This window comes from Erinaceus europaeus, chromosome 4 (assembly GCF_950295315.1).
Source record: "Erinaceus europaeus chromosome 4, mEriEur2.1, whole genome shotgun sequence".
In the NCBI taxonomy this organism is placed as follows: Eukaryota; Metazoa; Chordata; class Mammalia; order Eulipotyphla; family Erinaceidae; genus Erinaceus; species Erinaceus europaeus.
This window is the reverse complement of record NC_080165.1, coordinates 7,985,381-8,000,963: the sequence shown is the minus strand read 5'-3', so window position 1 is coordinate 8,000,963 and position 15,583 is coordinate 7,985,381. Positions and strand designations below refer to the sequence as shown.

General features: G+C 41.2%; 1 protein-coding gene across 2 annotated transcripts in view; it reads right to left on the bottom strand.

Moving 5' to 3' along the window:
* GRM1 (glutamate metabotropic receptor 1) overlaps positions 1 to 6,875 on the bottom strand; it is a 460,470-nt gene extending 453,595 nt beyond the window's left edge. For both annotated transcript variants that reach the window (XM_007517840.3, XM_060188722.1), the window contains exons 1-2: positions 6,803 to 6,875; positions 4,343 to 5,331 (exon numbers count right to left, since the gene is read on the bottom strand). In XM_007517840.3, the coding sequence (XP_007517902.1) occupies positions 4,343 to 5,042 (700 nt within the window). In that variant the 5' untranslated portion in view covers positions 5,043 to 5,331; positions 6,803 to 6,875. The remainder of the gene's footprint in view (positions 1 to 4,342; positions 5,332 to 6,802) is intronic.
* Positions 6,876 to 15,583: the final 8,708 nt, after the last annotated feature.

The window sequence follows — 15,583 nt, the reverse complement described above, 5'->3', positions numbered from 1 at the left end:
ATTTTCACAGCACCACTGCATTGGAACATTGGCATTTTTCTCGTAGTACATTGTATCTTGCCTGAACGTTATGCATACAACTTATGTATTATTTACATTTGAGTGAGATGGTTTTTGCAGGACAAACTGTTGGTAAAGTCAAGACGTATTAGCTTTCAGTTCTTTGTGGGCAAGGACTCTTACTGCGATATTTTATATCCGTTACCAAATGGTCTGCCCCACTGAATGGTTTCACTCATAAATAGAATATAAAGAATTTAAACACATGAACTTATTTTTTTAAATGTAGCCAAACTGTTGACAAGACTTTGAGAAGACTATGGACAGAGGCGGGTGGTAGGCACAAAACTCTGGTCGTGGGTACAGTCTAGAGTGACAGCCTCTGTGATTTTGTGATTTTTGTAAACCAGTATTAAACCACTAGTAAGATCATTTTAAAACAGTTCATTTTTTTAAATATTTTTTGCCTCCAGGGTTATCGTTGGGGTTTGGTGCCTACCCTACAAATCCACTGCTCCTGAGGCCACTTTTTCAATTCTTTTGATAAGACAGAGACTGAGAGGGGTGGGGAAAACAAAGAGAGAAAAAGCCAGACACCTGCAGACCTGCTTCTCCTCTTGTGAACCATCCTCCCTGCAGATGCTGAGTCTGGGGCTGAAAGCAGGATCCTTACACAGGTCCCTGTGCTTCATAGTAGGTGCGCTTAACCCGGTGTGGCACTGCCCAGCCCCTCAAAAATATTTTTTTTTAAAGAATCAATTATGCAATTATTTTTCTAGGCATCCTTATACAGGTAACTTTATTGTTCTCCTGTCAGGGAAACATAGTTATGCATAGGAAACTAGTGTGGTACCATTGGTGTGGTAGTGGAATGTATGTAAAGGAATATAACAACTGGACTTTAACTAGATAAAGACAAAAAGGGAGCAGGCACAGTAGGTTAAGCACACATGGCGTGAAGCACAAGGACCAGCTTAATGATCCCGGTTCGAGCCAGAGGCTCCCCACCTATAGAGGGGTTGCTTTATAAGCTGTGAAGCAGGTGTCTATCTTTGTCTCCCCCTCTCTGTTTTTCCCTCCTCTCTCCATTTCTCTTTGTCCTATCCAACAACGATGACAGCAATAACAGTAGTAATAACAACAACGATAAACAACAAGGGCAACAAAAAGGGGAAAAAATAGCCTCCAGGAGCAGTGGATTCGTAGTGCAGGCACCGAGCCCCAGCAATAACCCTGGAGGCAAAAAAAAAAAAAAAAAATAGAGAATACCTCCAAACATAATTTCTATATAACTTGATAAGGAGATACAAAAACAGTTGAGGTACTCAAAATAACAGGCTGCTCCATCTAGGATTCTAAGTCAAGCAGAATTAATTACAGAAATAAACGAAGGTGCAGGAGCCTAGCCACTTAGTGCTTTTGATGCTAACTATACTTGATTAACTTCTAATAAAAGAAACTAAAAACAAATTAACTAGAGGATGACTAATTTGGAAAAGAGAGGTGAAAGTTATTCGAGGCTCCAGACTTTATAACTTCCAATTTGTTAAAATCCAGACAAATTGGCTTCCTTCCTAAACAGTGCCCAGATGGCAGAGACAACAGTGATATGTGCTGTTAGCTGATTTTTGACAGGGAACTGTCACTGGTAGGTGACCCCATCTCTCTTAAAGTAGGAAAATTACTAAATGATGCAAGAAAGTACCCACAGGCCAGTACACCAAGGGTCTCTGAGAAGTAGAAGGGCAAAACAATAGGAAAGACACACTTTTAGTTGGAACTTATATGAAAGAGACTGATATATTTCTTTGTAGACAGGCAAAAATAAAAGCAATTTATTTTCTATAGATACTATGTCCAATAAAAGGTGAGCCAGTTCTTTCTGAGAAGAAACAAAATGTACATTACAGTGACCGGTCAGTGTCATCTCATGGATAAAAAAAATAATGATAAAGTAGATATCAAAGTTAGCTATGATACTATGCTATGAGTACATCTAAGGTGAGATCGGTTGCCCTAATAATACGGAGACATCAACTCTTCTTTACACACTAGCTACAGACAGGAAGCAAAGTAACTCAAACTAATACAAGGTTGATGTCTTTAATATGAGCCCTTTCTCAACAAAATTGGCAAATGTAAGTCCAACTAATTTTCAAAAACATAAGTCTAGTTGTCAGAAAGCAACCCACTATTAGCAATTATTTTTAGCAAAGCAATGCAGATGAAAAACACATTGCAGTGGAAGAAAGGAATCTTTTCTCTATTTTCTATGATTTTATAATAAAATAAGGAAAAATTAAACTACTGTATAAATGTGATGATTAGTTCTTGTTTAAAGAGGAATTTATACATCTAATATTTATAGTAATATATTTATACATCGAATATTTATTGTATAGCTCAGTGGCAAGAGAACTATTAAATATTTCATTAAGTAACATTCAAATTAGATGTTCCCTTTTAAAGACATCTCTCTAATGCTGATAATAATTCTTTTAACTTGTGCTCTCAAGAGAGCTCCTACCTAAGCACTGGGAGGAATTATTACTAGACACTAAAATGTAGGAAATTAGCACTAATATGTAAGGGATTAGCCAGTGAACTTAAATCTGAGTCTTAAAAATGTAAGGCGAAATCTTTCTTGATATGCAGTTAACCATTTTTTTAAATCAATATACAGAAGCATGAGTCAAATATTAGAAGTTACAATAACCCAGTAATAAATTTTTCCCTGAAAAAGGTCGGAAATGATAACATAATTCTATATGATTTCCCCCCGAAAACTAGTGTCTTTATGAATTAAAACAATAATTCTCATTAATGATACAAATAATCATTTCAGTCAGAATGTTTCCTAATTTCTGTTTTCGAATGTCTCACCAGTAGCTAAACATAGTTTGACTATTAAAATAAAGTAGAGCAGTACACCTGAGATAAGAACCTTGTATAACATTTTCTTAATAAAATAAAATGATATTTTTTAAAAATAATGCAGTCATAACTCTGATGTTTCTTTTAATCATTTGATATTAACAACAGTGAATTCTCCCATCTGCCAGAACAGACATGGGAGTTGTCCTAGACATTGACTAGTAATGAGGATCTCGGTTTTGTCATAAACTGAAGGAGGTCGTCGGAAGTGGGTAACTAACAGTTTGCATCATATCAAAAAATAGCTATAGGCTAAAGTGAGGGGAGTAATGAAATTCTATAAGAAATTCTTTGAGAATTCATGTCTGTCAGAGGGTCAAAACCTGCCTTAACCTCAGTGTTAAGTCCATTGAAAACTTGGTATCTATTATGCTCGTATTAGTGAATTATTATTGGTTGAATTGTATTTTGATTTTTTTTATTCTTTTTCCACCCACTTTAGGGAGAGGTTGAGGGTAATGGTTTACAATAGTCATTACTACACAAGTACAACTTCTCATCGCTCCATGATAAGTGTCTGGGTTTTGTTGTTGTTGGCTTTTTTTTTTTTTTTTTTTCCAAAGCATTACTCAGCTCTGGCGTGTGGAGATGCTGGGGATGGAACCTGAGACCGCCTTTTGCCTCAGGCTCTAAAGTCTTTTGCATAACCATTATGCTATTTCCCCAGCTCTTAAATGTAAATTTTTAACACTAAAGGCATTGTGTGAGAACAAAACACTTGAAGCTAAAGCTCAGATCCAAAAGGTTACATTAGGGTTTTTTCCTATAAAGCCGGATAATTATTGAAGGTGGAGAAAAGACATAGGGGAATTTTAACTATATAGTAGAATAAATAAATAAGTGATTTCGATTATTTACTTTTCCTTTTTATCGTAAGCACCCTGGAATTAGAACGCCTTTGATATACTAGAGGAGATAATTTGGAATGTGTAAGAAAGGGCACATTAAGACAAAGAAGACAAAAGCTTTTAAGTCCAGTTAGGGGACAGTGACTTTCTCCTTTTTTTTTTCTTTTTTCTAATCATTCACAAAGAATTAGTCTCTTAAACTTGGAACACCACAGCGATCCATATATTAATAACACTTTAGGAGAATAAACCTTGGAGACACAAACCTTTGAGTGCAAATATGGACATCTAAAAACTACAGATGGTCCCTATTAGGAGAAATGGAGGTATTTTTCTGTTCCTTAATTATCCCAGAAGCTATAAGAAACATAGTTTTTGACACTGTAATTCTCAGAGGGTAAAGATAAAGGCACTGCCAGGATGGGCATGTACTGAGAGCAGTGAAGTCTGTTCCCCCACAGAGCTACAACTAAACACGGAGGGTGCTATGTTCTCAAGCTTCCATCATGCAGTGCCCCGGGCCCCCTGGGTGCTCTTCTTACACAAATGCAGCAGCCTACCTTCAGTGTGGACAGCAGACACATAGGTCCAATTGTAACGCTTGACTATGTCAAGCATCGCCCTGGCCTGCAAAGTGTCCGAAGGGACCACCCTCAGGAAGTATTTGTACAAAGTTTTGTCACTCAGGTCGATGCTGGTGGCAGAGTAAGCGATCTGCGGAATGTCAAAGAGCTGAAGCAAGTTCTGCACTTGGATGGCCACTGAGCTGGACCCCGGGCCGATCACGCCAGCTATGGGCTTCTTAGTCCTGCCTGTGGGGAGGGCCTGGCCATCGGGCAGACATCGGTTGAGTCCATCCTTCTCGTCACGAATGGAAATCAGGGAGTCCCTGATGAACTCGATGCTCTGCTCCAGAGCCACGGAGGAGTGCCAGCAGGAGTCCCGGATCTCACTGCCCAGGGTGATGTTGGGCAGGAGTACAGGGTCCGCGTTGATCTTATCCAAGGTGTGGAACATGGCCTCCACCCTCTGGATGCCATACTGCTCCCTGATCTCTCCACATTTCCTTTCTGGCACCTTCTCCGCCGGAGGTTGGTGGTGGACTGAGAACAGGGCCCCGATGATAATGTCTCCGTCCATTCTGGCCACCGACCGCTGAGAGGAGGCTCCCACCAGCAATGCATGCCTGTTGGGGCTTCTGGGGAGGAGAGGGAGCTGCAAAATGATGGCTGGAAAGACCACCAAGAGGAGCCAGACCATTGTGCTGAGGACTCCTTGTCACTCAGGTCCCAGACACCAGTTCGAGTTGGGTTGGAGCACGCAGCAGCCTGGCTCTTGGCTGGGTGCGGTTGGCAACCTCCGCGGTCTGCACCTGCTCCTTCCTGCCTTCCACCTGCCCCTGCAGGGCCTCTGCGGGCTCACCTCCCTGCCCTGAAGGCCTATGCAGAGGGTAGTAGTTCGAGTCCCACTCCTCCTTCACCAGTGCATGGAGGAAAACTAATCAAGGGTGCAATAGGTGTCCTTTCTGGTGGCACCCGTGAGCTGGACGCTGCAAATAAAATGAGGCGACAAATCACATCTCGGTTTAGTGGATCTGGGGCAAAACTCTAGGGTCAATGGCATTGGAGCTGCGGGGTTCATTTCACTGAGCACAGAGGGAGGCATGTCTGCTCACAGCTCCCAGAGCCCCCAGGACTCCCCTGCGGTGCAAACTACAAGCCTCTTGCTGAGTCCATCCCCCTCCCCACTGCAAACAGTGAAGATAACTGACATGGGGAGAGGGGAAGGGAGTGTTATGGAATGGGGAGGGAGGATTAGCTCCATCTTTCAATCTAAGAGAACTTTTCGAATTTGAAAAGATCACACACACACACACACACACAAGAAATTTGGGAACTCTCCTTAGGTAGGTGGAAGCACTATTTCAAAAAGGAACAAGAAATACGGCTTGTATTTTAACACTAAGGGTGTAAAGACCCTAGCATACAATTCAAGTAGTAAATATAAATTGGCCAGCTGGGGGGGGGGAAGAGAGAGAGAAATCCATATTAGTCACTAAGGCAACGCCTGGTAAAGTCTCCACATGTCACTTTGGTACTCTCCCCCCTTCCCGAGCCTTCCCCTGGCCCCACCCCCTAGGCTTCCCCCCCCCAAAAAAAATCAGGCTAATTGTAGACATTCCGAGAGAGAGAGAGAGAGAGAGAGTGCAGATAAGGTAGCCTGTCTCCCGCGGGGCGGGCTGAAGGTGGTGGGCTGGAAGCCCTTGCCTAAATCGGGACCTTTGGCTTTTGCACAGTTGCTAGAAAGAGAAGCTTCAGAGTTATCTCCAGCGACAGCTCAGCTTCACCGCCTTCAGAACCCTGGACAGGGCTCAGTCCGGTTGCACAGACAAAAACCAGAACCACCCGGGGCGGGGACATTTAGACCAGTGTTACAATTCCTTGACACCACCCCCTACCCCAGCTTCCCTCTTTCAACACACACACACACACACACACACACACACACACACACACACACACACGCCCTCGCCTCCTCACCACCCCATCCATCCACGCTCATTTGCTTTGCCTCATAACCAGTGCTCCTGCAGGTGTATATTCAAACCCCGCCACTTAGGGGACATGGGCGCCAAATCTCTGTCTCCTGTGGGGCTTAACTTGGCTGTCTCTCTCTCTCTCTCTCTCTCTCTCTCTCTCTCTCTCTCTCTCTCTCTCTCTCTCTCTCATAGACTCCCTTTCTCAAGGTGAGAGTCAGAGGAGAAAGAAGCAGAGGGGCGGGCGGAGAATACCAGCCCCAGAAGGGAGGCAGGCGACAGCCTAGGCACCCGCGGGTCCCGAAGCTTGCCAGGGATGCAGGACTAAAAGAAATAAACCAACGAGGATGCATGCCTCTTAGACCAGGGGAGGGGGGGAGCAATCCCACAGATACGGACTGTGTCTGCCATTGTGGGTGGGCTTCGCCACCAGCAAGTGTCTGCTCACCTGCATTTTCTTGAAGAATTTGAACTTGAGACCTACCTGAGTCCAGGCAGACAGCGCTGAGTCCCAGGGCCAGAGCACCGTGGCCACGGTCGCTTTGCAGACGCTTCAGCTCTAACCCAGACAGTGCAAAGCAGAGATCTGGACTGTACACTAGTGCCCTCTTTCTTCAGCACTATTTTACCGCAAGGGGGGGGGGGAAGGAAAAGAAGAAGAGGGAGGGGGAGGGGGAAAAACAGGTCACGCAAGGCTTGTCTGTTATCTCATGCATTAAAAAAAAATTAGTCCTTTAATGGGGGTGGGAGAGGACTAAAGCTAGTAGGAAATATTCACTCCTTTGCTGCCAAGAGAATTCACAAAGACGCTGCCTGCTGTGTGGATAGTCCTGTCTAGTGAAGGAAAGCTTCCTTAGGTGTATCATATTCTTTGTATACATTTCAGGGACCCTAACAGATAAACTATACTGAAGGAAGGGAGGGTATGGGGAGGAGATAACAAGTACTTGTAGAGACATCAAGAGGAGTAAGACTCAATATCAGGAAAAAGAGGAAAGGGGGAAAGGGAGAGGGTGGAGGAGAGGTTTGCATCATAAACCAAAGTAAGCCAACCTTGGCTGCATTTTTCCAGGTCAAGATGTAACTAAATTGAGAATAAGAGTCAGGTCACATGAAGACTCTGGAGTGATAAAACACTTCCCAGGCTGCCGTCACCACCACCATCCCTCCCCTACCCCCCCCCCACTGGTCTACCATGTTGCTTCTTACTGTGTGAAAAGTGGAAGTTATATCACATTCCTCTGAGAGCATGTTGGCTGACCAGAATGCATCCCAACTTCTTGGGAGGGAAAAATACAAGTGACAGTGTGCCTTTCCACTCTGACTCAGAGCATCTGAGGGGGATTTTTATGGACGTCTCATTACAATTAATTGCATTGCTCAGATGATTCTCACTGTTTTGTGTAATGGTGTGCCAGGTCAGGAGAGAGGGGGTCAACTATGTCAGTGAGGCCATTTGATAGATATTTTAGTGAGTTACATGAAATTTGGTTGAATCTTTCTGGAGTCCTCAAGTTTTCTTCCACTGGGTTTCCTGAAACCCTGTTTTTTTTTTTTTTTTTGGTTTGGTTTTAATTTTTTATTATTTTTATTTATTGGATAGAGATAGCCAGAAATTGAGAGGAAGGGGGAGACAGAGAGGAAGAGAGACAGAGAGACACCTGCAGCCCTGCTTCACCACATGTGAAGCTTCCCCCCTGCAGGTGGGGACTGGGGGCTTGAACCCAGGTCCTTGTACATTGTAACATGTGCTCTCAAGCATGTGCACCACCACCCTGTCCCTAACCTGTTTAACAAATATATATATAGGGGGCCGGGTGGTAGCAGAGCGGTTTAAGGGCAACATGGCACCAAGTGCAAGAACCTACACAAGTATCCCCTTTGCAGACCCCAGCTCCCCAACTGCAGAGGGAATCGCTTCATAGGCGGTGAAGCAGGTCTGCACTTGTCTATGTTTCCCCCTCTCTGTCTTCCCCTCCTCTCTTCATTTCTCTCTGTCATATCCACCAACAATAATAATACCAACAACAACAACAAGGGTAACAACAAATATATATATATATATATATATATATATATATATATATATATATATAGTAACATTAAGCATACACACAAACAACTTTTGCAAACATTAAAAAAAGATGTATTAAGTGATGGAAACGGTTAGATGTGGAAGAGTATATGTTATCTGCTTGAGGCTGTGGGTTTGATCCCCAGTACCATGAGAAGTGATGGAGCAGTACTCTAGCCTCTCCCTTGCTTGCCAATCAAAGAAAAGGTATGATGTCACTACTATATTCAAAGGTAAAATAAATCCTAGAATGTAGCAGTTATTCTAAGCATGACAAAATTAAGCATTAAAGAAAAGAGAAATCTGGTTGAGAAAATATATTACAGTGCACAAGGACCTGGGTTCCCTGCCTGCAGAAATAAAAAAAAAAAAAGCTTCAAAGCAATGAATCAGGGCTGTGTGTGTGTGTGTGTGTGTGTGTGTGTGTGTTTATGTGTCTTCCTTTCTGTCTCCCCCTTCCCTCTCAATGTCTCTCTGTCTCTATCCAAAATAAGTTAGTAAATAAATAAAATTAACCTTTAAAAAAATAAAAAGGGGGGGCTAGGTGGTGGCGCACCTGGTTGAGTGTACATGTTACAGTGCTCAAGGACCCAGGTTCGAGCCCCTGGTCCCCACCTGCAAGGGGAAAGCTTCACAAGTGGTGAAGTAGTGCTGCAGGTGTCTCTCTGTCTTTCTCTCTCTCATCCCCTTCCCTCTCTATTTCTGACTGTCTCAATCCGATAGATAAATAAATATAATGCAGAAAAAATATTAAAAAATAAAAAAGGAGAAGGAGGAAGAGGAGGAGGAGGAGTAGGACAAAGGAATGATGTCTCTGAGCAAGAACAGATACTCTTTCATTCCTTGTTTTGATCTTTGCTATTGTCCCCTGAGTGTCAGATTTTACTGGAATTTTCTTAGATGGTCTAAAAAAGGCAGGTTTGTTTGTTTGTTTTTTCTTTGGTCAGGAGGGGCAAATGGTGGCACACCTGGTTAAGCACACATATTACAATGTGCAAGGACCCAGGTTCAAGTCCCTGGTCCCCACCCGTTAGGGGGAAAGCTTCACAAATGCTAGAGTACAGCTGCAAGTCTCTCTTTCTCTCTCTCTCATTACTCTACCCCTATTTAATATTGTTTTTTTAAAAAAAAAATTCAAGAGTTTTCCATTTATTTAAAAAAAAAAAGAAAGTTTTCTTTTTAATACATATAGTGCATTGGACCAGGTACACAATCTTTAGATCTCAAAGAAGTCAGTTCTAGAACTAACCATGTACTCAAGAAAAATCTGAAGAGAGCTTTCTGTCTTCATGTGTAGGGCAAGATGTTTGTCTGTCTGTCTCTATAGAAAGACATCCAGTGTAATAAGAGCAGCCACGTGTGTTCACAATCCCTCATAGTATGATTTTCGTGGGATATTTTATCGATAAAGAGTGAAAGTAAGGGAGTTGGGCGGTAGCGCAGGGGGTTAAGCGCACCTGGCGCTAAGTGCAAGGACTGGAGTAAGGATCCCTCCACCTGCAGGGGAGTCGCTTCACAGGCGGTGAAGCAGGTCTGCAGGTGTCTATCTTTCTCTCCCTCTCTCTGTCTTCCCCTCCTCTCTCCATTTCTCTCTGTCCTATCTAACAATGACAACAATAATAATAACTACAACAACAATAAAAACAACAAGGGCAACAAAAGGGAAAATAAATAAAATTTTTAAAAAATTAAAAAAGAAAGTTAAAAAAAAAAGAGTGAAAGTACACAGATTCTCTGCTTAGATATAAGCCATCAAATATGATCTACAAGATGAAAGAGTAATGGCTTCTGAAGAACAATTTTTAGCATCGATATGTACTCCTCCAGCTGGATATTTTTATAGAGCACTGGCGCCATGTTAAAGAGTTTCTGCTACTGAAGAATAATTAAGTGATCAGATTTACCTGCGCACAATACAGTCCAAATTAAAAAAAAAAACATATTCAAGCTGGTTGAAACCAACCATTTTAAAAAAGGAGAGCTTGGAGATCACAAGAGACTATATATTCATGTGCATAAATTATATAACATTAGAGGTGTTAAGGAAGAATTTAAATCAAATGAATCAATTTGATATCACTCATTAAGTTTAATGACAACTATCTAAGAGAGAGCTTTAGGAGTTACCACGTAAAGCAAGGCATTGAGGAAGAATATGCTTTTTCAAATACATTTTCTCTTTCTGGTAGCTGACTTTGCCAAGGCAGTCAGGATATAATACATATCTATGCATATAAGGGAAAATTCTGTTAGTAGGATGGGAGGGAATTACCAATAGGATGAGCACAGATGCATTTGAATTAACAAATACAGGTCAACACACAAATCTGTAAGAGTTTGAAAGCTAAAGGACAAGGAAGATAGCAAAGTGCTTTTGCAAAAGACTTTCATGTTTGAGACTCTGAAGTCCCAGGTTTAATCCCTGAGCGGTGCTCTGGTAAAGAAAAAAAAAAAGTTAAGGGTTTGGGTGAGGACCAAATGTTCATGAGTCTAGAAGTTATATAAGTAGGACTCTTCAATGAGCACCATTAGGGTATCATATAACATTCAGTGTGTGATTCACAGTATGATAAAAAGTGCTAGAAATATTCTGATTTGGGAAAGTAATTTAATGCAAAAAATAAAAATTGAAGAAATGACTAACATAATATATCAGGATAACAGTCGAATGTAGTGCTGAAACAACAGTCAACATATAGTAATAAAAAAATCAGTCACTTTCCTTAGAAATGTGAGTTCAGTCCTCTTGCTCCTCCATCATACACATTATCCTAGAATAATTAATTAGTCCAGGTTATAAAAAGTGGCAAATGGAAGTAATTTTGCACTGAAATTTATATTTTTCAAATGAGAACGATAAGAGGCAAGAATAAAATTTAAGAAAAAGAAAAAGAATGACAAGCAAAGTACATAGTCTAAGTACAGTGTGATCTGATGGGTATTCCAAAAAGGAAAGATCAAGGAATTGAGTCCAGTAGTAGCACAGTGTGTTCGCAAGGACCAGCTAAGGCTCTCGGTTTGAACCCCCCACTCCCAACCTTCCGGGGAATCTCTTCACAGGTGATGAAGCAGGTCTGCAGATGTCTATCTATCTCTCCCCCTCTCTGTCTCCCCTCCTCTCTCCATTTCTCTCTGCCCTATCCAACAACAATTTAACCAATAACAACAATAATAATAACCACAACAATGATAAAACAACAAGGGCAACAAAAGGAAAAAAAATAGCCTCCAGGAACAGTGGATTCATGGTGCAGGCACCGAGCCCCAGCAATAACCCCGGAGGCAAAAAAAAAAAAATCACACAGTCTATGGAAAATGAAAGTGAGGTCTACACAAAACATCAACTCACTACTGAAGAAGTAGGACTGAGAAAATGGAAATGGTCCCCAAAAAGTTCTTCAAGAATAACTGATTTGTGGAAATATATACCTATTGTATTACTATGGGAATATAATGGATGTTCAAGGTAGATCAATACCATGGGAAGTAAATAGCATGGTTTATCATAGGACACCAGGCTCGTTATGATTGGGCCCTCCTCAATCGCTATCGAACAGGCCATGGCCGGTGCGCCGCTATGTTCCATCGCTGGGGAGCCAGAGACGACCCGAACTGCCCCTGCGGCTGCAGACAGACTATGACCCACATAGTCAACGACTGCCACCTCTCCAGATTCAAAGGAGGTCTCGAAACTTGACATCAGGCTCAACCTGACGCTGTTGACTGGCTACGGAAGAAGGGCAAACGCTAGAAGAAGAAGAACCAGGCTCCTTCTACAGCTCTTTTAATCTAGTATGATAGTTTTTACACTTGCATGTTTCATAAATGGATAAAACAAGATTGTTCAACTCCCAGTGAAAATCATCAGCTTATCCAATTTAGCTATCCACATTGCTTAAATTAAGAGGGAAATTGCTATACCTTGATTGAAATTTATGCTTTGACTGGATTTAGTAAATAAACATTGTAAAATAAAAACCCATTTCAAATTCTCAGAAGATCTTTTGAAATCATCATTGACTAACAAAGACAACATAATTTAAGACAACTAAAATAAATTCAATTTAATAGAGATGTAATCTTTTCACTGTTCAAATTAGCCATTAGCTGTATATGTAGAGATAGGATGAAACGTCTTGGCTTCACTAAGCAATGAGAAATGCTTGATGGCTCTGTGGTCTCATGGAGGTAAGACCAGAAAACATACATCTGGTGAGGCCAGGCGGTGGCACACCTGGTTAGGTGCACACTACAGCGCAAAAGGACTGCGGTTCAAGCCCCTGGTCCCCACCTACAGAGTGAGAAGCTTCACAAGTGGTGAAGTAGGGCTACATGTGTCTTTCTGTCTCTTTCCCTCTCTGCCTCCCCTTCCATTCTCAATTTCTCCTTGTATCTAATAAGCAAATACATTGTTTAAAAAAGAAAACATATATCTGGCCACAGGGTTTTCTTAATTGCCTGCAGGGTACCACTGGCACATCAGCACAATTCCACTACTCCTAACAGACTCGTTTGTTTGTTTTTTCTTTTATTTTAATGTATTTGTTTATAAAATGGAAACATTTACAAGACCATAGGATAAGAGGGATACAATTCCCACAACCAGAACTCCGTATCCCATCCCCTCCCCTGATACCTTTCCTAATCTTTATCCCTCTGAGAGTAAGGACGCAAGGTCATTGTAGGGTGCAGAAGGTAGAAGGTCTGGCTTCTGCAGTTGCTTCCTCGCTGAACATGGGCATTGGTAGGTGGATACATACTCCCAGCCTGTCTCTCTCTTTCCCTAGTGGGGCAGGGCTTTGAGGAAGCAGGGCTCCAGGACACATTGATGGGGTCATCTGCCCAGGGAATTCTGGTTGACATCATGGTAGCATCTGGAACCTGGTGGCCCAGGCAAAATCGAGGCCCTGATTGGTCAGGTATTCTGTCCGACTCTTTTTTCTTAACTTTAAATGTCAGAGACAAAAATACAGAGAAGGGAAAATTCAAGAGGAGGAGAGACAACACTGTACTGCTCACCTTTTATGAAGCTTCCCCTGTGTGTTGCATAGTACTCCCATGTCATGCCAAGAATTTGAACCTGGATCTTTGAACATGGTAAACTGCTGGCCCTACCAGGTAAACTGTGTCCAGGTTCCCAAGTATTTATTTTTAAAGTTTGAAAAAATAGTTGAGTTTCCCTTTCTGTCATTCTTCTCAACTTCTGTTGATGAGTGGTATCATCCCATACTAATCTTTATCTTTCTGACTTAGCTCACTTAACATAATTCCTTCTAGCTCCATCCAAGATGGGTCAGAGAAGGTGGGCTCATTGTTCTTAATAGCTGCATAGTATTCAAAGCAGGATCTGACTAAATTTGTAGTAGGGCACCAAAGTAAAAACCCTGGGTGGAGGGTGAGGGTGGATGTTCAGCTGCATTGGGGGGGGCAGGGGGGAATGGGACACAGTCTTTTGGTGGTGGGAATGGTGTTTATGTACACTCCTATCAATTTGTAGTCAGAAAAAAATTATATATATATATACACACACACATATATATATATATATATAGTTGAGGAGAATAAACTGATTGTGGTCACAATTACTATTACTGTCTGTTTTATTCATTGTTGTAGGTAAGGTGTCTGAAACAATGTCTGTATCAGGATAGGTACTAAAATATTTGTTAATAAGTGGATGAGGGAGTCAGGTGGTAGCGCAGTGGGTAAAGCACACATGGCACAAAGAGCAAGAACCTGCATAAGGATCCTGATTCAAGCCCCTGGCTCCCCACCTGCAGGGGAGTCGCTTCACAGGCGGTGAAGCAGGTCTGCAGGTGTCTTTCTCTCCCATTCCTTGTCTTCCCATTCTCTCTCAATTTCTCTCTGTCCTATATAACAACGATGACAACATCAATAACAACAACAATAATGACTACAACAACAATAAAAAAACAAGGACAAGAAAAGGGAAAATAAATAAATATTTTTTTAAAATTTTAATAAGTGGATGAGTACATTCCTCACGAAAATATCATCTTATTTCCATGCCTTTCTTTAAGAACAAATCCTGGTTGTGTATTCATGCTTCTAATTTGTTCTTCATATTAATGTAAAAGAGTAATTTTCTTTTTTAACTATTTCTCAAGTTCAAGTCAATACCAGGACTAGAATCAAATCAGTGCACACTGGAAACTTTGTTGTATTTGAAGTATGAAGAAATAAATTACTGTACTGCATAAAGGTTTATAAATAAAAAAACTCCTGAAGTAAAGTGTTTAGAAGTAGAAATAATATACAAATGAATAGCAACTTTTATCCAGTGCTGCGGCTTTCTGATTTGAAAAAAAGAAATTCTAACTATTTTCAGAACCACCTATGAGATGCACTTAACAGAAACATGTTACAGTTCAGTAGATGGGAAACTGAGACACCAAGAATCTGCTTCTTACCTGAGCCTAGAAAACAGTGGCATATCAGAATCATAATTGGAGAGTATAATAAAAAAAATCACATGTGTTACTTATTTTCACGGTTCATTATGTTTTTTTGTGATGCTCTCTTCTCAGAAAATGCTTAATTAATAACAAAAGTGATTTCACTACTACAGTTTCCAGTGGACACAGAACCCTGGTGGTAGGAATTATATTGCTGTTATCTTACAATTTTGTAAATCAATATTAAATCACTAATTAAGAAAAAGAAAGTAATTTCAAATGTCTTTCCTTTGATCCTTCCATCTGTTGAGGGCATAAGCATTACAGAAATAGATTGTTCTATTTGCTTAAAATAGCCAGATTTTATAACAGTTCTAATAATGTCAGTAACCTACTTGCAGTCTCACAGTCAACGTTTCAACAATTAAGCAAGAAAAGAGTCTACATTCTTTCAGATCCAATAAAAGCCATCAGGAGGAAAGGCTTCTTCCTATAGTTTAACCTACACAACAGCTCAAACCACTGTTCCTAAGGGGCAATACATTATGTTGCTGGCTCACTCTCATAGAAGTTCTACAGCTCAACAGTCACCATGCAGGACACCAATACAACATTGATCTACCTAAAGCACAGTCCATATCCTTCCAGTTGTGTACACAAAAACCTCTAGAATTACCCAGTTCCCAAGAAAATAATGTCTAATTGCCTTAAAAGTCTGCCGACTAGTGGAGAAGGCAGGTCACAGAAGAGTAGCATAGCAGTTATTCACAGCCTC